This window comes from Saccostrea cucullata, unplaced genomic scaffold (genome assembly GCF_032062105.1).
Source record: "Saccostrea cucullata isolate Sc308-1 unplaced genomic scaffold, CSIRO_AGI_Scuc_v1 ctg5263, whole genome shotgun sequence".
Classification (NCBI taxonomy): domain Eukaryota; kingdom Metazoa; phylum Mollusca; class Bivalvia; order Ostreida; family Ostreidae; genus Saccostrea; species Saccostrea cuccullata.
In genome coordinates this window covers 1-23,260 of record NW_026930299.1, presented here as the reverse complement: position 1 = coordinate 23,260, position 23,260 = coordinate 1, and the positions used below count along the sequence as shown (strand labels likewise).

Here is a 23,260-nt window from a genome sequence, read left to right as displayed (position 1 = left end):
TACAAGTTTGACGTTATCGCCTGGATGAACTTTGGACGCTACGGAAGAGCCCGTGTGTCATAAATGAGGCTCACCATGGGATACAGGCAGATTTTGAAATGTCGAGAAAAAATGAATATACGAACACCATCAACAATATTTACATTCTAAAGCAATTTTAATTTTTCACTTAAAAAAATATGATTTTGGGAGGGAAAAAGGAAAGATATTAAAATACTAATGTAATTTTTTTCCGGAAAAATAGAGACTGACGTAGGAACTGGATTTACACTCATTTTTACTTTGCACATATAAGTAAAACGCAGTTATTTTTTGTCCTGCAAACATTTTAACAAGATGCCGACTGCTGTTGTGTTGCTGGCAGAAGGTGCAGAAGAAATGGAAACTGTCATATCGGTTGATGTCTTGCGTCGTGGAGGTGTACGTTTCCTTTCATTGAACATATCATTTATCGTGTAAAGTGAAAGTAGAAATTCATGCCGGCTGTGCAGATATAAACCTGGCTTGACTTCCATGTGTTTCAGTGTTTGACACTGTCAAGTACATGTATGTTTTCGTGTTGTAAACTAAAATTCCACTATTCAGAGTCAAAGTCCTTCAAAAGACACTGTATGCTAACAGTAATATTAATACTTAATCAATGTTAATTAGGGGTCTACTGCCTTTCTTCAATATTCTTGTATCAAGTGAAAATTGTTCAGCACTCTAGAGCTGCAAGAAAGCTAGTGCTTTTGTATTTTTGAATTGTATTTCATGTGACCAGAACTTTGGGGAGCAACATTTTCTTTTTAACTTTTGACCTTGACATTTGAATTTTAACAGGTGCTACAGTAGTACATGGATATTTGTAAATTTGACTGGACCTTTCAGCAATATTTTTTTTACCCTCTGACCTTGAACTTTGACCTTCTTTCATTAAATTTTAACCTTGGACATAGCTTTTGAATTGTGGATGCTAAGGCTTTCATTCATCACATGTATTTTTTGTGACAAGCAATTCTTGACACCTGACCGTGACCCTTTAGGTTTGACTAGAATTGAAATTTGAAAAGAACTTTAACCCTGCACATAATTTTTAAATGCTTGGTGCTACAGCTTTCATATTTTACCTGTTATGCATTCCTTGTGATAATTAAAATCCTTTCTTCATTGGTACCAATACTTTTACCTCATGACCTTTACCTTGGAATTTGACCTACTTTTGAAAACTGTAAACTTAGCCATATTTTCTGAATTGATATTTTGGGGGGGGGGCTTTCCTTTTACATACATGTATGTATTCCTTGTGTCATGATCTTTTGGAGGTTTTTACTTACATTTTTATGCCCACCTTCCAAGAGAGGAGAGTATATTGCTTGTCTGTCTGTCGGTCCACCATCAGTTTCTGTTTATTTTCTTTGCAGGGGTTGCACTTATTGAAATGAAATTTGGTATATTGAAATGAAATTTGGTATAAAGATTTATTATAAGAATATCTAGGTCAAGTTCTGTTTTGGGGTACATGTATGATCGAGCCATTTTGGACAGAGTTATCCCCTGTGGACGTACAAAAATTCCAATTACTTGCAGTTTCCGTTCATTTTCTTTGCAGGGGTTGAACATATGGAAATGAAATTTGCTATACAGAATAATCATAATTCATAAGAATATCTAGGTCAAGATATGTCTTGGGTACGATCGAGCTATTTTTGACAGAGTAATGCCCCTTGGACTTAGAAAAATTCCAGTTATTTGCAGTTTTCATTCAAAAGTTCTGTTTTGGGTACAATCAAGCCATTTTTGACAGAGTTATGTCCTTTGAACTTAGAAAAATTCCAATTTGGAATGGGTATTATTGTTTTACAAATATCTCTTGTTTAATTTGTAGATAGATGTGAAGTTGGTGGGGCTACATGGGACTGAGCCAGTGCACTGCAGCAGAGATGTAAGAATTGTACCCGACACCACCTTGGCAGAGGCCCAGAAGTCAGCTCCGTACGACGTAGTCGTCATGCCAGGGGGAGCAAATGGAGCCAAGAATCTCGCAGCTGTAAGTGATTTAAAATCACAGGATTCAGCCGAAGGCTCAAGAGAGCTTTTCTGATAAAAAAAAAAATGTCAATTTACTATCATCATTGTGGCTCAGGCACTGGAAGCTTTTCACAATTTCTCCAGAAAACGAGTCCAATTTCAGCCAAACTTAGCAAAGAGTATCCTTTGGTAAAGAGGTCCTCCATTTGTTCCAACAAAGGGCCATGGCCTCTCAAAGAGGGAATTAATGAAGAAAAGGCAAAAATATGTAGGGTATTATGAAATTTTTTCTCATGAACCACTGAGCCCTCTAAAAAAGAAACTTGTGAAAGGAATCAAGAGTTTTTCATTAGAATATGAAAGTAAAAATTAATGGTTTCTGAGGGTAGGGTTCACAGTTGGGCTGCAATATGGAATCTGAAATGGAAGTATATGTTTAAAAATGTTCTCAAAGCTAACAGGACCAGGTGAGGATTAGTAATAGTAGTATGCAAGCATCTTCAGGTCATACAGATTCTAGCTTGTTCAAAGCATCCACCCTTCACCCCCATCCACGAGGATAGGATGGGGCCTCAATAGAGCATCAATGTTTTACATTGAAAGAATGAATCCTCTTAACACTGCAATCTCGCCCCTTTTTAAATGCAGAATTTTACCCTTTTAAATAAGAACAGTGTTATCTTATAGCTAAAGTCTTCAAGTATAGTCTGTATAGATACTAATAAAGAATTTTTTAGGAAAGAGACTTTTAATATATACATGATATCGACTAAATAAAGTCGCATATTGCACAGTAAAACTTCGCCATTCGCTATATGTAGGCCATTGTAGAATTAGCATTTGAATGGAAAGGCGGGGCGTCTATCAAGCGTGCGATTAGTATGAATATATAAGCGTGTGTTCGAAGTTTACTACATTTTATGATGAAGTGACACCTAAAAGACCCTTTTTTAGTGCAAGAGACTGAACTCATATAAGCATCCTTTTTTTAATTTGTCAGGCTTAATTTTTTTTCTGCTTAAATAACGAGTTATATTTGAAATTCGTCAAATTATTTATGTATAAATACACACAATGGAATTTGTGAATAGAACGTATAATGCAGGATTCCCTCTTTTTCATACTTAAAACTTTATTTTGATAGATAATCAATCCATTAAAGCTTATAATTAATTTGCTTTTTAAATTCACGTTAATAATTATTTCATATCATGTACATATATATAATTTTGCGAAGTTGGTGTGCTACAACAAATGCGGTTGAATTGTGATATAAAACTTCACTCTGTGTATGAAAAATAAATTCGCAAGAAAGTGAAAACTAAACGTCAGTTTAACGTCAATATTATCGTTGCTGGATATAAAAAAAAAACCTTCAGTGTTAGACAGTTGACTTTGTACAGTCCAGGTTGCATTGTTAAAAAAATTCTCGTCCTCTAGTGTTATAAACAATGAACCATTTCAAAGAAAAAAAATACACCCTTTTTTCATTCGATTTATTGTTACATACTAATATTTATATTTAAATCTTTCATTGTTGTTAGATTTTGTGCCGATGTAATTAAAAAGTAACATTTGTAGTGTCGCCAGATGAAACCCGGAGTTTCCCTCTATTTATAATTAATTGCATGTAGGGGTGCATTTTGTGTAATGTGTTTCATCCGATATATAAATCTTTTTAATGCCTCACACATCAATTTCTTTTCCGTAAGGATTCTTTTATTTAATTGGAATTACGCATTTGTAACAAACGGTTTATTTTCTAAAGATATGAAAATTGGTATTTTTTAAAATAACGATCGTAATTTTTTTTTTATCTTCCAAGAGTCAATGAACGTAACGCTGATGTGATGTACATGTACATGTATGCAAATTGATAATATAAATTCCCTCGGTATTTTTTTTTTTCAAATTCTGTATTAATGAGATATAAGCAGTAAGTGCAAGCTTTATGCTACAAGCCTCCAAAATATATTGATAAATACCGGGAAAAAAATCAAACAAGATTGACTGAAATAACAAGTAAATCAAAAATGTGAACAAGTTTTAAATATACCGTTTTAAAGAAATTTTATCCCATGGTACTTTAAATTCTAATTACCTATTTGAAAAGGATTTGACCATCGATAGCTCGCAACACTGGACACGATGTCGCATTATGAAAGTGAATAGATTTGAGTCACGTGTTCAATGCTTTGTTATTTATGAGGTCAAAGGCGGGTTGAAATTTGTAAACAAGGTGCCTTTACTATAGACACAGGTACCCGTGATTTTGCACCTTTTTGGAAAATAACGTGAGCGCACGGCTGTTTCAATTTCTTTCATGAATTGAAATGACAAGTTTAACTCTTTACATTGATCCTATTTACTACAACTTGAAACATCAATGCGCTCATATAAAAATTGGGCTTTCAAAATGGGGGTGTGGCCTAAAGTCTATGGGAAACCGATGTAAACAACGTACCCCTGCTATATTAATCAGATAAATACCCAATTACAGTGCAAGTAAGTGAAAATTGAAAATGAAATTAATAAACTACAATGTTTGATGAAAAGATTAAGACAAAAATATGTAGAAATCCTTTAAACTTATTTTTTGTAAATTATCGGGGGGCCAAATGTGGACGTTTAAACGATTCATTCTTTGTCAAAAAAATCTAACTTTCATGAACAACAAACATCATGATAAGTGATAGAATGTGCAAACCTTGAATTTGTCAAGTCATGTAGATTCAAGTTTTTGACCTTTAGAAGAATCAAGGAAAGAACACATGGCCATGATTAATTAAACATATTAAAATGCAAGTTTCCTCTGATAGTGTAGATTCAAATTTGTTCAATTCTTGACCCCCTGATTAGACTGAGGCCAAGTACTGAAGAACACTAGGGCCAAGGTGATTCAGGGGAGCATTATGGCCCATGTTTTGTTTTTTAAGGGAGGGGGCATTTGTTTCTCTAGGACTACATGCATGTTATCAAATATTTCAAGGAAAATATTCTGGAAATAATTTATTTTGTGACTTTGTCTGTTTCTTATTTCAGTCCTCTGAGGTTAAAAGTCTCCTAGAATCACAGGTGGAGAACCACAAGTTAATAGCTGCCATTTGTGCAGGTAAGATTCTTTTTTCACTATAGTGTAAGATAATTTTATTTCCAATTTTGGGCCTAGAAGGCATAAAGGTTTCTTACAATGACAAGATAGAAAGTTCTAAAAGAAAGGTTTATAGTAAACATATACAAACATATATATATATATATATATATATATATATATATATATATATATATATATATATATTAGTTTGTTCTTGAGGCTGGTCTTAAATCAAAGTTTAAGATTCTTCTTGATATAAAAACTGGAAATAATGTTTTTTACCTGTATTTAAATCATTGATGAGACCTTTACATGCTGTTTTGCAAGACTATCTGTATAGTCATTATGCAAAAATATTGAACTGTAGATACTTGAAATGGGTAGGATGCATTAAAATTGCTAAAAAATCTAAGGGAAAAAAATGACAATATGTGCTATTAACTTGCAAACTATAGTGAATTACAGTACGTGGATAAAATTGTATGAAAGTCACTTTGTATAATGCTTGAATTTTTAATTTCATTTTAAAAATATTTTTCAGCTCCAATAGCATTGGTCAGTCATAAAATAAACCCGGGATCCAAAGTAACGTCACATCCATCAGTCAAAGGAAAAATGGAGGAAGGTAGCCATAATTCCTTGTACATGTATATTATTCTGTACTGTATACTATACATATAACTCATTCTTCAGAACTGAATTCAGATGTGTGACCAAAGGGCTATTTTTTAAAAATAATCAATTTCATAATTTATGTATATTAATTGAGTCAGTACCCTTCCTGTTTCTGAAAAAAAATTATGGGAAGATAATCTGAAGTCTTTAAAAAGAGATAGGTGTCCAAATGTACAAGCATGTCTGAAATTTTATGTACGTAACTTGGTGTCCACAGTGACTGTTTTTTAAATCAATAAGCTATTCTTTTCTGGTAAATCCTTTTTGAAGTATATAAACACTAGTTTGCATGCTTGAGTTATTTCGGCCTTATTCCATTATAATCAGAAAATATATCCAAGATTACCAATGGACACCGTTACTTACATAAGCACTAAACAAGTAACATATTACTAGAGATTAACAAGTTGTTAAAATATGAAATTAATGTAATCAAATGGGTATGATGAAATCATGTTTAATGTTATATTAAATGGAATTTATTTAAAAAGTCACAATCTTTATTTCTAGTTTCAAAAAAGGAGAAATTATGTAAGTAACATGGACACCTAACTCCGAATCAAGCTTTAAAAAGGAACAAAAAAATAACAAGACAATCGAACACTTGTCTTTAATACTTTAAATATTTCATTTCAAAGCTTAAAAATAGACTAGCTTTCAAAGAGAATTAATGCAGACAAGTAAATTGTCAAATGGATTGCTAAATATCCCAGGTCTTCTATTTTGAGTCTTGTCGATCTTTGTGTCAATGTTACGAACATAATTCAGTCATTTCTTGTAAATCTGAAAGAGAAAATGATATAAAACAAAATACACCATAATGTAATCAATACATATGCTGTTTAAGTACAGGTCTCTGTAAGAATCAGACAATATGTGTATAAAAGTGAATCATGAGGGTTCTCAGAATTCGATGATTTTACACACATAGGTTTCTCTTGCACTATGAACCACGTATGTAAAATGAAAATTATTTTGGGTCCTGGTTACTATGGAAACATGGCCAAAGAAATTTTCCCTAGCAACCGGTCAATTTTCAATGTGGATGGACAAATAAATCACTAAACTTAGAGGCTTGAAAATGAATGTGAATATTACCAGAGGGGTTCTTAAATAATGTTATCATAAAGATAAACATTTCAAGTGATTAAACCATGTAATACATAGAATTTTTAATTTAAGATATTTCTTTTACGGGCAATGGAAGATATACATGTTTTGCATTTTTTGCTGATTCAGCATTTTTGTTAATTTGGGCAATTTTCAAGGCCATATATCTCAAACTTCTGGCACAATACAAGAGTATGGCATATTTTGCATAAAGGCAGAGGAATATCCCTTTTGGAATTTAAATTCAAAAACGTGTGTTTTTTGATATTTACGATCGGTTGCCTAGCAACAAAAATGGATGTTTTGATTAAGAGAAAGAGACAAATTGTCAAATATGCGAGTTATTTATGGAATTAAATCTTATCTGTGGATATCAAAATCCATTTTTAAAGTAAAAACCTATTTCTGAGACTTCTTTGTGAATTCAGGAATATTTTGCAAATACTAATCGCCATAGCAACAGAAAATTCTCCATAGCAACAAAGAATATAAATCAACTTTTGACACTCACTCATATATGTTTGTAAATAGATTATTCAGTGTTTGACAGACCACAGTGATTTAAGAGCACGAGTACATTTTTTGTACTTTATAAGTCCTCAGCCCGTGAAACTGGAGGGGGCTTTAGGTTTCCTCTGAGTCTGTCCATCGGTCTAGTTGTCCCCATGTCTGTGTGTAAGTCTGTCCTACTTGGGTTTCCACACCTATTTTCTGAACGCTTGCAGATATTGAGCTGAATTTCGGCATGTGAGTGTATCTTAGTGAGTTACAGATTAACTTTGAATGTCGTTACGCTTCATTGATTTTTGATAGATTTAATATGGTGTTTTAATTTTTTCATGATGGTTTAAGATCGGGTTCGTGCTGCGCTAAATTCCAAAGGTCAACATGGTAAACATGAAGCCAAAAGCAGATGAATTTCGAATTCCGTTATGTGTTTTATTATTTTTTTTACCAGTAGATTAAAGTCATGCATAACCTCAAAATTTTAACATCAAACACTTTTACCTTGGTCATAACTTTTGCATATTATAAAATGACATTCTAGAGAAAAGGGGGACATGCATTGCTTAGCAATAATCTCAGAGTGCTTTTAAGGTTAACCCATGGCAACAACAATGAGCATGTAGCTATCATGAAAAGTTATTAAGCACCATCAGTGGCAGATTTGGGTTTTGTCAAAGTTGGTGTAAATCAGTTTCATCTAGAAAATGTTAATGTTTCTACTTGGTAGACCTCATTTTTACCCTATAAAATCTCTAAAATCTAGGAGCTTCCGGGGGCTTCGCCCCCTGGGCCCCCACCAGGGCTTTGCCCTGCACCCACTGGGGGCCTCAAGGCGGCCCCAAGATCCCTTGCCTACTTTTGGCGCCCCCTCTAACTTCAATTCCTGGATCCGCGCCTGGCCATCATCTATAAAGACCTGAACATTTATATAGGAGCTGTACATGTGGTATGTACTGTCTCTGAATTTCTTAAAACTCCCTTTAAAGTCTGACATTGTTATTGAAAGTTATGCAAAAAATTGGTTGCTATGTGTCACTGTAACCATGGCAACATGTCATAAATTTTGAAAAAAAATATGGCATTTTTTAATATGTTTAGAGTATTATAGTTAACATTTGTACCTAAACAAACAAGTGGCAAGGTTCCAGGCCATAAAAGTTAGACGAGTTTTCTATCGATGTCAATCTCACAGTTACATGTAAAGGTTGAAACACATGTACAACAAAATATTAGAGAAACATTTTCCAGGGACGAAACCACAACAAGCCTTCAACTGTAAAATATGTATGTTTTATTTTATCCTAAATTTAAAAAAAATCACATTGCTATATAACTCACTCAGATGATCAATATAAAGACATTGTTTTAGTCATAATTAACATACTAGTAGATTTTCACATTTCAAAATTTTCAAACTCTATTCTTCCAAAAAGAGCAGTGTTCGGGAATTAAGCAGAAAAAAATATGCATCAATTAAAATTTGAAACAAAAGGCTCAGGGACCACATCCCTCACCTGAGCACCTTAGCTGGAATCAAAGCAAAAATCAGTTTAGCCTTGGAAAGATTAAATGTATTTGTGGTCCCGACCTAACCCCTAAAAGGGAGGGAGTATGATGTCCTAATTCTCAAGTGATACATGTATCCAATGTAACTTAAGTTCTTCCAAATAAGTACTATTTAAGGTGAGTCAAATGACAAGTTTCTTGATTAAAGCTGAACACTACTCGTAAAAAGGCATAGTCCGCCATATTTCCTATTCTTCAAAGCTCTCCTTACAACCCACATATAAGGAGCAGATCGCTTATCAGTTCAATGCATTTTGCTGTAAAGATCCGACAAGTGTAGACGTACATCTTACATAGCCGTGCTACTCGGTCGTGATGAAATTATCAAAGTTAATATACTTTTTCCAAAACAGGACAAAAGTATAATGAAAAATACAGGTTGATACATCATTTACAAGCAGAAAATGCACATAAAAACAAGGAATAAACGCAAAAAATCTAAAACCACGCAATGAGTACTAAATGTTGGCCACGAGTTTCGAGTGTGCAATCGAGTGTAACAAAATCGAACTGTTTATATACCCGTTTTACAGTGCCTATTTATTAGAAATGTTCAGCTTTACATGTAAATAGTACCCCCCAAAAAAATTCCAAAAGCAGCTAGCAAGATATTTCTTTAAACCACTGGTACTTTGTTTCCGTGGTTACACGGAAAAGAAGAAAATGATCAAATGTTCTTATGTTGTTGGTGTTGTAGTGTTGCAAGGTCCTAGGGATGTATACATGTCACAAATGCGGATCCAGGGCCGGTGTGCCGGTGTAACGTTGAATTTTGACCCGGGTTGAAAATTGACCCGGGGGTCATTTCTCAACGTTGAATACTGAGACCAAAGGTGTTGAATTTAGACCCTAATCCGTTGAAAACTGAGCCGGGTCGTGGAATTTTGATCATGAAACCGGTTCAAAATTCAACAGCATAAAAACACATATTTATGATTGGGTTTTCACTACTGTGATTTAATTCATAGGTATGAGGCCCCGTTTTGGTATTTACTGCAAAAAGTAATATCCCCTATTTGAATAAGTGATATCACCTGTTCCAATAGATGATATCACCTATTTGATTTCAATTTGTGATATCACCAATTCGAAAAGGTGATATCACTTATTCAATTGGTGATATCGCCTATTCGATTGGGTGATATCACCTTTTCTCGTGGAACAGCTTTTTTTTTTTTTGCTTACAAATTAATTTATTTCACTTAAATATCATGTATACAATAAGAAAATCGTAGGAGACGCATGAAACTGGGTAGTCCGAATTTTCTTGGTTCCAGTGTAGTATAATATATATTTTAGGAGCATTCATTTATTAAGGAATGTTTTAAAGTTTTGTGTAAGTTATTGGTGTGTGAATCACACAGACTTGTCACGTAGGCATATTTCATGAAGCGCGCTAGCGCTTCATGAAAAATATGCCTACGTGCAAGTCTGTGTGATTCACACAACAATAATTCACACTAAACTTAAAAACAATCCTTATATTTACATTTTACATGTTTGGAAGCAACTAAAATATACTAAATATTTGAATTTCTCGGTGCCCTATATCGTTGCATTTTACTAACGTCGCTGCAGCCTCATTGTGACGTCACGTTAACGCACGTTTCTCCGTGTATATTTCTACACGTGAGTATACACGAAAATGGTTTTCAAATCAATTTCACAGTTGGCTTACTAGAAAAACACAGCAAATGTAAATATTGACTGTTGTAAGAAACTCAAATAGGTAATATCACCTTTTTGAATAGGTGATACCACTTATTCAAATAGGTGATAGCACCTATTTAGCACGAAAAGGTGATATTACCTTTTATTCTAAGCTCTCTGATTGGCTCAAACTTGATCACATGATTAAGCATATAACAGCATAAAGACTTGAGTTACTATTTATAGCATCTGAAATGCATATTGACTTCAAGTTTTTTTTCTTGTGATCATATACTATATTGCAGGAGTCCTTTTAGAAAATTTCATTAAAGTGAGTGACCCCCCCCCCCCCCTTTCTGCCTGGAGATAATTTTTTGTAAAACAGAAATAGTATTGATTTCTCAATTAAAGATAATACAGAGTATGACTTGATGTTTCTGAAAAAAATTACTACAACTTGTATTAATATTTTTTAATGTTCCGTAATTGATGAGACGTAACAATGCCTTGAAGTCTTGAATTAGGATCAACATGTACTTTTTATTAAAACATATTGGATATCTTTGTCAAAAATTGATAAAAGACATAATCAAATAAATAAATTAGTATTCTGAATAACTAAATCCTCTATAATTACTCAATCAATGTATAAAACGAAACACATTTATTTGATATTAAATAGCAACAGCTTAATTTATGCTGATCTCTAGTCTCTAAGTCTTGAAGAGAGAAAACTTGTGCCTTATTCCCATTATTTTCAAATTTCGTTTTGTCAATCTATGTGATAAAATTATTTATATTCGATAATAATGTTAAACTTTACATTCCTATTTAATTGAGTTTACAACCAATTCTAGTTTAATTTGTCATATTTCCCAGAATGCAATCATGGCAATTATTGAAAAAGAATTAAAAAAACATCGCATAGGAGATCATAGAGATAAAATTATGTAATAAGATGAGAAGTTTATCGAATAGGAATCGTATTTTTTTAGAAATGGATGCTAGTATGTGTTTGATAAACAACAACTTTATTGCATATAAACCAAATAATTATCGAATAAAAAAGATAAAATTATCGAATAGGAATGACAAAATTAGCGACTAGCAACCGATTGTTTTAAATATTAATGACATCGAATAGGAAACGTACGACGGCGTATTCGTGCCATTTTAACAATGTAGAATTTTTTTTTAAATCGTTTGAACGATTTAAAAAAAAACGTTTGTACGATTTAACAAATTGTTTGTACGATTTAATAAATCATTTGTACAATTTAATAAATCGTTTGTACAATTTAATAAGTCGTTTGTACGATTTAATAAGTCGTTTGTACGATTTAATAAATTGTTTTTACAATTTAGTAAATCGTTTGTACAATTTGATAAATCGTTTGTACAATTTGTTTGTTAAATCGTTTGTACAATTTATTAAATCATACAAACAATTTTTAAATCGTACAAACATTTTCTTAAATCGTAAAAACGGTTTCCTAAATTGTTCAAACGATTTTAAAAAATCGTACAAACTATTTTGATAAATCGTATGAACGATTTAATAAATTGTACAAACGATTTAACAAACAAATTGTACAAACGATTTATTAAATTGTACAAACGATTTATTAAATTGTACAAACGTTTTATTAAATTGTACAAACAATGTATTAAATCGTACAAACGTTTTCTTAAATTTTTCAAACGATTAAACAAAAAAATTCTACATTGTTAAAATGGCACGAATACGCCGTCGTACCTATTCGTTGTTTTGTAGTTATTTATGGATGCCATGGATTTTGGTAAGTATTTTCAAAAATAAAGTTGTCATGCTTGAAGATAACTGAAATCGTGCACTGATCAAAATGTACATATATACACGGGGTGATACTGTATGTTTATTTCTATTATTCTTGAAAAGGGAAAAAATTGAAACCGAAATATAAATAATGTGATACTGATAAATCCCGTTAAACAACTTACCAGCTAAAAAAATGTTCAAACTTTGAGGTGGGGTCAATATTCAACAGGTTCAATTTTCAACTTGTTGACGTCATCAGGTGTAAGAAAAAAATTATCAAGCTGTTGAAAAATGACCCCGGGTATAAATTCAACGACTTTTAGTCTCAACATTCAACGTTGAAAAATGACCCCGGTTCAATATTCTGTCATCGTGTTCCTACGTTGAAAAATGACCCCCGGGTCAATTTTTCAATATATATATTCAACGTTACACCGGTTTTGGCCCCCCCCCCCCGTTTGAATATTTTGTACATGTTCAGTAGTGTATATAAAATTTATATGTCCACTATCCTAAAATCAATGAGAAAACATCTTTCATTTGTGGACCCCCACTAGTGCCTTGCCCTAAACCCACTGGGGACTTCAGTGCAGCCCAGGACCCCCTGCCTTCTACTACCCCCACCTCCACCCAAACCCCTCCCATGACAAAATTCCTTCATCGAGTTTCTTGAATTTTCCTGGTTTTTTTTTCTCAAGAGGAGCATTACCCAATTTCAGTAAAGTAAACAGATAGCTAATGAAACATGCAAATTAATGCTGAAGTCAGAAAATCTAGTGGGTACTGGTATTTTAAATAGTGCATGAAGTAGAAATAAGATTTTGCAAATATATACCCAACAAAAAAAAACGCATATTCAGATTAAACATGATAATCTAAGTTTTCAGTTTAAACTTTAATTTTTAAAAGTGATTTTAGAGTGTGTTGTGATAAAAATCAAATAAGTCCTATGTTCCAAATTGACTGGTTAAGTTGATGTCATTAACATCGCCTCTAACTTCTAGAGGCATACGTCTTTACCAATTCCATATGTCCTTTGGGACCTCTCAGCGCTGGTGGATTTCCAATGTACGGACTTCGTGCACGAATACCAGCTACTCTCAGTCTTTTGTGAACAATTTGTGCATTTTATGCTGATTTCAGCAGTTTGTACAGCAGTTCCGAGTCGATTGCACAGGTGCTGACCAGTTCAAGAGAAAATTCACCTAATTCACAATATATTACCATAATGTTTTATGTATTCTGAAAAGGGTACATAGTGCGGTGTGTAGATATAATTATGTTTTGTTGTACAATTTTTAGTGTATTGATGTATACGGGTATACCTATTAAATACATCAAAACAACCCTCCTTTTAAATAACACTATATATCATTGTAAGTTACAAAAACAGTTTGACTAATCTTTTGAAATTAATGTTTTTCAAGTTTTTTAAAAAAACACACACAAAATCAAAGAGAATTTGTGCACTTCGATTGATTGATTGTGTATATTGTTAAACGTCTCTCTATCGAAAATTTTTCACTCACATGGAGACGCCACCACTTGCCAGTCGAGAGCTGCAAACTTGTCCTATACTTGGCACCGAGGGCCACTGAGCAGAGAGGGATCTTTTTTCGAGCCAGCACCAACTGCGACACGGGTCTCATCCGAGGGACCGGTCTCCATGTCCCACAGTGGGATTTGAACCTGGGAGGTAAGGATTGACTCCTTACTGGGCGACTCTCGAGCAGACACTTTAACCACTGCGCCATGCGGGCGACTGTAGACTTCGAAAGATGTATGTTGATTTTCGAAATCCATTGCTTGGTAAAAATAAATTATCTCATGCAAAGTGATCAATAATGCTAAGAACGCTAAGGATAGAAATTTACAGTGCAAAATATTAGGCTATAATTTTTTTAGTCCCATATTTATATGGGAAGTAAATGACTCTGGACAATTGCAGGCAATTTTTCTGTATCTGTCCTGCTTAGGACATTGATTCCCTATTGATGTATTCTAGATTTACTGTACCCAATTTGGAAAATTGTTTCAAACCAGGGATGTAGCAACAGGGGGTGGGGGCTGCCTCCCCCCAGTTTTTTCGAACATAACTTATCACTGTAGGAAATGTTTATTAAAAGGCACCACCCAAATTTACAGTTACAGTTATGGGAAATAAAGGAAATGTATTATTGCATTAAAATAAAATTTGGTGCTAGCTGAAGGTCTGCTTTTATTGTAAAAAAAAATAAATAAAAATATCATATACCAATTATACAAACAATGATATTTCAATAAATATTTTTTAAACACCTGGAGCAAGCCCCTGTACACCAAGATGCATTTTTTAACTTCATAAAAAGATTGCTCATGAGGAAAACTTTGTGTGGTAAAAATTGTAAATCATGCTAGTTTGAACATCTAACCGTCTAAGCAAGCTACTCTAAGTATACATACAGCGTTACGTAGAGATTGTGTCTGTCACTGTCTGACCTGATATATGTCTACATTGTCTCTCATCAACGTATTTTTAATGTAATATTTTTATTGTGAAATGTACCGGGGTCAGGGGAGAGTCAGGACAGAGGTCCTGACTGGTGTCGCAATTTTCTAAATTTATGCATGAAAGCCAAAAAATGGAAAGAAAAAAGCACAGGGGCTTGCTCCCGGCATGTAATAATCATTTATTAAAAAATCATATAGGGAGTAATCCAAGGGAAGTAACTGGGAAGCATAATTGCTTCAAAATGCAGAAAAATAAAATGTTTAATATTATACATGTACAATTATTGCTTTTTTTGAGGTCAATACAATGATTTAGCCATCTGAGGAGTACAATATTCACCGAGCCCGAAGGGCGAGGTGAATATTGTACTTCGAAGATGGCTAAATCATTGTATTGACCGAAAAAACAGCAATAATTGTTTTATTATATGATTCACTGATAAAATGATGCAGCTCATTACTTGTTAACTTGCATTTAATAAAGTCCTAGCCAAGTACAAGAGAGAAACAGATTAATTAAAATGTGAATAAACCTTACCAGTCGTATCAATTTGAATTTTTTTTTAAATCAATTTTAGTTTCCATGAAAAAAATATAATGTCAGTGTTTTTATAGGATAGATTTTGAAAGGAAGGAGTATTTATTATCAGGGAAAAACCAAACATGTTGTTCATTAAAAGTGTTGGACGGGGGTCCCTGCATCCCCTCTTACCATCTTCACCCTAAATTATATATTCGCCTTTGTTTTTTTTTTTCCACATAAAAAAAACAGAGTCATTTAAATAGCTTTCCAAAACAATTTGTATCAATTTGGAATTTCCCAATCTATTTTTAGATCAATGTAGTGGAAATAAATCCTTGTATTGACCTGGAACGTCACGTGCAGGTCAATACAATGTAGTATTTTTCTAATATAGATGGATATCAGCCAATCAGAGAGATGGAAATTATTCAATCATATAATAAAATAAGATATTGACCTTCATTTTTCTATGCTTAATTTGTAAATGATAGTATTTTTTGTACTATGCCTTTAAAAACAGCAAATTTTACCATATTTTGATATTTTCCAGTACCTAACATGACCACTAACAAGTGTGAAATTAAAATTGAACCGCAAACATATTTGTTTGAATCTCTAGCATTGGTTAAAAAAAAATAAACACAAATTTAATTATCTCTTTTCATTTCTGGACATCTTCATGAAAAGAGCAGATTTTCATACTTTACAGAAATGAGAAAGTTTGTATCCCGTTTCCATAGCAACCGAGGTTATAATTCAAAATTACTTCTACATTTCACAATCAATTACACATTTGTTTAAAATTATGATAGAAAAAATCCAAATCGTTAAGTATGTGTGCCAACCAGTTTTGATAATTACGGAGAATTGGTCTTAAAATGCTTATGTACAGAGACTTTAGAGAATAAGTTTAGCTCCTTGTAATGTATCATTTTATTAACGTTATAAGCTCATTAATATTGCTATGCATAAATTAAGATCAAAAACTACTATTTTTTAAGTTCAACACTATTTTAAAAAAATATTTACCAAGTCATCATTTCTAGATGAAAATAATCAATAAGTATTCATCCTTTGATAAGACCAGAACAAAACTAACAAATATAGAATAAAATATAGTAAAATGTAACTATATCATTAATAGATTATACAAATAATGTAAAAACACTTATGTTCGTAACAAAAGACGCGAATCAAAAGTCAAATGTTAAATCGAAAGTGCTCGACTCGGACAGATTTATGTATTTTGTATGATCATAATCGACATATTTTAGTTTCTGATTAATAGCTACATGGTATAAAGATACAATGACTGTATTTATGTGTTAAACATTCACTCAAATTGATACAATATTGGACACAATGAGCATTGCCATGTTTTCTAGCAGACAGCTGTGCCACCTTTCTTCTTTCGTTTTTAATTTATGACTATACCACTGCTACGGATTTCATTAGCCAAACTCATGATTCATTGGCTGTTATTTTAGCAATCATACTGAAAGCTATTATGTTCGTAACGGTCAAGACACCAAACATTTTACAATCAGAGATCATTTTAAAATTACAAAAAGAACTGAGTTATGTTCATGAAGCATATTGTTAAAAATAATTTATCACACATACTCATTAATTAAACACAGAAATTGAACTTGACAAATTATTTAGTGTTTGTAGAGAAGTTAAAAACTTCAATGCATATGGACACAATGCGTTACGAACATGAACCATATATTTTTAAGTTCAGAAAAAAATAATTAGGATAATTTTAGCATGTTTGACAAAATAAATGTATTATTTCATTTATATGCTGAGACAATGTACACATATATCATCCCAAATGATTTGATTTTTGAATGAAACAATATCTTTATGCCTATTAGAAAATTATGCCACATTTTCTGTGATTGAAATACCCTACAACAATGACCAATATTTTTTTATTCCTCAACTCACATTCATAAAACTATTTATACTATATCCTTACACAAGTATCAAATCATATCAATATCAATCTATCTGCTTACATATTATTTATTGGAAAATAAAGGAGAAAAGAAATATATTTTAAAAATTCACCAGTATTGAAGAATGAGTTATATAGAAATTTATGGATTGGGGTTTAATATGTTAATACTGTGATAAATGCAAAGTTTCCGTGAGTATTATGAGATCATTAAAATTTGTGGGGACCAAATTTCATGGATTGCATAAATTTCATACATGTAGGTTTGTGTGGATTTAACTACAGTGTACATGTTTTCTATTATACATGTGCCTACAAAAGGAAATATGGATGTAACCCTAATTAGTACCAGGTAATGACATGTATGAATTCATGGAGGATGTTAATTGATGGATGATAGCTACCCACAAACTCTACAAAAACTGAGTCACAACAAGATATATTCATTCAAAAGTATAAAGGAATCTGGCTGTCTAGTTGTCCATTTGTTCTTGCGATCTTGCCAGGACTATAACTCAGTAACAGAGAATCATTGGCCCATAATTGGTGCAAAGATTGCATATGAACTGAGGATGGGTACTGACATTGACACAAAGTCATTCTGGCAAGATCAAGGTCACTTGCAGAAAAAAAGTTTTTAAAAAATGTTTGGTCTACAACATACTAAACATATGCTAATAGAGGCTATTTGGAACTCCAAAACATACAAAAGAATGCTTATGAGTTCAGGGTGTGTCATGACCTTGATCTAGTGTCATTGTGCCTCTATATACAAACAATGTTGATATCATTGAAATAATTTGGTGGCTAGTATAAATGTTTTTCATTTGCTTTTTTATACCAGATCTTGACAGTTGTATGCTTATACATACATGTATTGATCAGAGCTATTCAACTGTATTAATATCTTTTGACCTTGGCCTTTCTCTTGATCTTACTTATCTTAAAATGATAAAAAGTTCAGTTTAAAGAAACTATTTAAAATTTTCTAATCAGACCTAATGTGCTCATTCATATTGTAAGAGCTATTCAACTGAGGCAATATTTTTTTTTACCTTGACCTTTCCTTTGACCTTGACTTTGAATTTGTGTTAAGCTAAATTTCAAAGAAAGTATTCCAGATATTTTTTTATTTAATTTACCGGTATATGCTTCTTTATATTGAAAAGAGATATTTGGTTGACCTTGACCTTTCCTTCAACCTGGTGTGCAATTTTCTCAAATTTGTTTTTATCTCAAAGAAACTGTTTCTTCACGTATTCCTTTTTAAGCGCTAAGCGCAGCGCACAGCGCTTTCTGTCAGCGTAAATCTACTTCCGTCCTGGATCCAGCGCCACTATAAGCAAGTTAGATAACTCCACTTGTTATTCTAAAAATATGCAACTGGAAATCCCTGACTCTCTTTCTGCTATCTTAGTGTAATGCTGCGTTACGTGGTTTCTAATAATAGAAGGTAATTAGTAAGGTTTAAGGATGTTCCACAGTCAGAAGATAAGAGCTGTTCTTATCATGCTCTTCTGTATACATTGTAGTTCATTTAAATCATGTCGGTACACATTAATTTGGTACCTCGTAGCTTACAATTGCTGCCTCTATGGCGCAATTACTTAATTATAGAACCAGTATATTATTTATTATGTACATGCAATATAGTGATTGAATATTCATACGTACCCGGTACATGATTTAAGACTCAGATGGGATTTTGATAAAATTTTAAATCTCAAACTGGAAGTGAGTTACTCAATAAAAGAAATCACATAAAATTGATTTACAAAGTACTACTTACATAATATGGTATGTTCTATATATCCATTTAAACTATAATTATTTTTTCTTCTAGACAATTATTTCAGGCAATGTCACTAAAACAAGCCTTTCTATTAGGGATGTCAACGAATAGTCGACTATTCGACTATCAGTCGAATGGACCGACTATCGAATAATGAAACGACATTCGAATATTTAATAAATGAAGAAAAAGCAGGTGATAAGGATATTCTCAACTCAAAACTGATAAAGCGTCATTCCTCAAACCATTATAGTATGACGAATAAGAGCTTAAACATAGTCACAGTATATAAATAAATTTCCACATTGGCATACGGAAAGTACATTAATTACATTCCGCGATAATTATTTCTCAATTACCGACCTTTTTGTTTAATATTGTAGTAAATTATGCAGCGCTATTCTGGACTTTGAAAATTATTAATTGGACTTATACCAATTAACAATTTATTTATTACCTCTAAGAATGTTCAAATGCTGTAGAAACACACAAACGCCGTGAAGTTTTGAAACTTCGATAATTATTAAAACAATCATACATCGTAAGGACATTTTGATAGCGGGGCTAATCGATAATTGAACAAGCAGTGTTTAACAATACCCCCTGACGTGTGAATGGTGTGTGTTTACCCCTCCCCCTTTTCAATTTATTTTTAATAAGCTTTAAAAACTTTCTAAGCATACTATAGAACGAAAGACCAATATATGAATATGTGATTTACGAGAATTCATACATTTTTAAAAATAGATTGCTGGTGTAAATCTATTTCATTTCAACATCTTATTCCTACTTTAGGTTCCTCTGAATATCGGTGCGTAATACGCTGTGTAGGCATTTGATGTTACTTTTTACATAAATTTACGAAATGGTTTTTGATTCATAAATACGCTATCGATAAATGTTCCGAATAGTCGACTGTCGTTCGAATAATGCAATCGAATGTTCGACTAAGAAAAATAAATATTTTGACATCCCTACTTTCTATTAACATCTTGCACCATGCTGAGATTTATCAGTGAAGTTGATTTTCGCATCTAAGTATCAATTAGTAACAGACTGGAATGCATTCAAGGCCGTTTTTTTAAATGTCTATACTTGTGTTATACATAAATCGAAAGGAAGGGCAGTTTGTGGCTGTACAGACATGTAGAGCATGTGGTGGATGTGTTTTCAACGAATCCACTCAAATAGTAAAACTTTTTTTTTATTTCTCGTGCTCTAAAAATGTGTGTGTAGTGTGCAGGATATGGCGAACCATGCTAAAACTTTAATTAAAGTTCTTAGCAATGGACAGAAATAGGGCTGATGAAATGTTAAGCAAACGGTGTAATACTTAAAGTAGGGAACTAGGATTAAATAGTTTATGTAAAGATGTGTCTCAGCTGTGTTGCCGATTCTTAATGAAGACTAAATAAAAACAGAATAAAATAATGATGTATACCTTCATGAAGATTTATTAATACTTGATATTAATGCTGTATTTTCTTTCTTGGACTCTTGAATTATTAATCATTGAAATAGCAGAAATATAATGGGCAATTATTTTCAGTATACCTTTTTAACTAGCACAACAATGTCGTAGATATGTTTTTCCTCTCAACATGTTTTGCATGGTAGTGAAGATCATACATACACAAGTAAAGAATGGTGAAATGCACCGGGCGTCCGCAAAAAATACTGAAGCATTTTAAATTATTTCAACAATAGTCAAAAATACTTTTGGGGGTTTAACGTATGACGGGTTTGACGTATTTTTAATCCAAAGAAGAAAAGTGTAAAATTTTTATTGCAGAAACGTATCATTTACTAATGAGTGACACATATTGTATATCAACACAAATGTTACTGTAAATACATGTACACTGTAAATCAAATAGGAATTAAATACAACAGGGCATTTTAAATTAAAATATAATTCTGACGAATTCCAAATCAATATGCTTAGCGCTTTCCAGTACTTTCAGTACTTTGATTTATGCAAGCATATGCACTGATACATTAATTGGTGAGGATTAGGCATATGTGTCCATTTTGCTTACATTATCTTCCCAGTGATCTTTGATTTTAGAGCTGTATTAAACTGAGTTTTAAAGAAACTATTCAATGTACTTTCATCAAACTTCATACTCTTATACAAATTTTAATGTTGCATTACTAATGAACCCTGGGTGGGGTATTCATGTCATATGGACATATTTCTAGTTATTACAGCTACCCAGTGGTTGACTCCGAAAAGCATTGTCAGGTGCCATTTTTCCGATGACAGTAGGGATAACAGTGTTAATGTTTTATCTTTTAATGTTTATTATGTTATTATTCACTGATATTTTTGTGTCTTAAGGTGGCTACAAATACAGCGAGGAGAGGGTTGTTACTAACGACAAACTGATCACCAGTCGAGGGCCGGGAACCACTTTTGAATTTGCTCTAAAGATTGTGGAAATTCTACAAGGCAAAGAGAAAGCCCACTCACTTGTGGCACCTATGCTGTTAAAACTGTGACATTGAGTGTATTCATGTTTGGTTTTTAATTTGTGTATTGCTTTTCTGTTATAAGCTTTTGTTAATAAGTAATACTGAATTGGCATTCAGAGTTAAATTTTATTATATAATTTACATGGTTTTGTGGGATTTTTGTTTGTTTTGGTTTATTAAAGAGAGAGTTTTGATACTTGTTTGATTTTTTTAATAATTCTATACAGAATCATTGTATTAAATATAAGAAGAATGTAGAAACTAGATACGATATTCCAGTTTTGAAATTAATATCCTTTTCATCACCCATGATGATGATTAGAAGAATTACAGTGTATCCATGTAGTGTTACAAGAATTCATCTAGTAAGTTGAATTTGTAATGACCTTTGCAAGAGATACACATTTTAGGTCACCCGAGTTTATGCCAATGTACTTAGAGCAAGGTTATGATGAGCAAGGGTGCCTCTTCTTTAATTTTGAAAATCACAGTCCCGAGGTCAGGGGTTCTGGTGCTAGGAATTATTTAAAAGGGAGGGGGCTCTGTTGAATATATTGCAAAAATGCATTAAATTCATTAGAAATGTTAACCAGTAAACCTAAATGTATAGTTATGATGAGCTTGGGTGCCTTTTCCAAAATTGGGAATGTGTTGCCTCAGGGTCATGGGTTCCTGTGAGGCGGGGGGATGTACTGATTATATGTTTATGATTAGTGGAAATGCATTATTTCTTTGATCCTCTGCTCTGTGCCTGGGTAAGTATAGAGTCATGATGAGCAATGCATGGTGCCTCTTTCAAAAATGTGAATTTCATGGCCTCAATTCAGCGGAAAGTTGTTACATGATACTCAGGTGACCTATAAGGCCCATGGGCCTCTTGTTCACATAATTTACTCAAAAGAAAAAAAAAAAAGTTATAACAGCTAAGTAGAAGATTGCGGGGAGAAAGTTGTTACCGGGTAGTTAGGAATATACAGTAGTTATGTTTTAAATATGTTAAAAATGTACTTGAAAATAAACAGTTTTTGCACATTTTGATTTTCAATATCGTACATTTATATTTAGTACTCAAGAGTTAAGAAGCATATGCTGTTTCAAATTGATTTTATTTGATTACTTTGTTGCTTTTTATGCACCCGAATTTATTCGGGGCATATAATGTTTTTGTCCAATCTGTCTGTTTGTCTGTTTATCTGTTTGTCTGTCTGTTGTCAACTTTAACCTTCGCCATAACTTTTGAACCATGAGTACATGAATACATATTTGGTATGCAATTAAGCACTTTCAATTGACACCAAGGTTAATGACCTTGTGACCTTGACTGTGACCTATACACTAAAAATAGCTTTTTCGAACTTTCGCCATAACTTTTGACATATGAGTGATAGAGACTTCATATTTGGTATGCTTACTCCACTAATTAAGCACTTTCAACTGACACCAAGATCAATGACCTTGTGACCTTGACTGTGACCTATTTGCTAAAAATTGCTTTTTAGAACTTTGTTGCCGCCGGGCGCATAGTGTTTCACAAACACATCTTGTTTAACATTATATAGGAATACAAAATATATAGTATATACAAGGATCGAATAAAATTCAAGCAT

At 32.7% G+C, this 23,260-nt stretch overlaps 1 protein-coding gene across 1 annotated transcript; it reads left to right on the top strand.

Moving 5' to 3' along the window:
• The first annotated feature begins 276 nt into the window (after window positions 1-276).
• On the top strand, window positions 277-21,847 carry LOC134283633 (glutathione-independent glyoxalase DJR-1.1-like). Its single transcript, XM_062766132.1, has 5 exons — window positions 277-420; window positions 1,868-2,029; window positions 5,053-5,122; window positions 5,646-5,729; window positions 21,520-21,847. The coding sequence occupies exons 1-5, from the start codon at window positions 337-339 to the stop codon at window positions 21,678-21,680; spliced, it is 561 nt and encodes a 186-aa protein (XP_062622116.1). The 5' UTR covers window positions 277-336; the 3' UTR covers window positions 21,681-21,847.
• The last annotated feature ends 1,413 nt before the right edge of the window (window positions 21,848-23,260 follow it).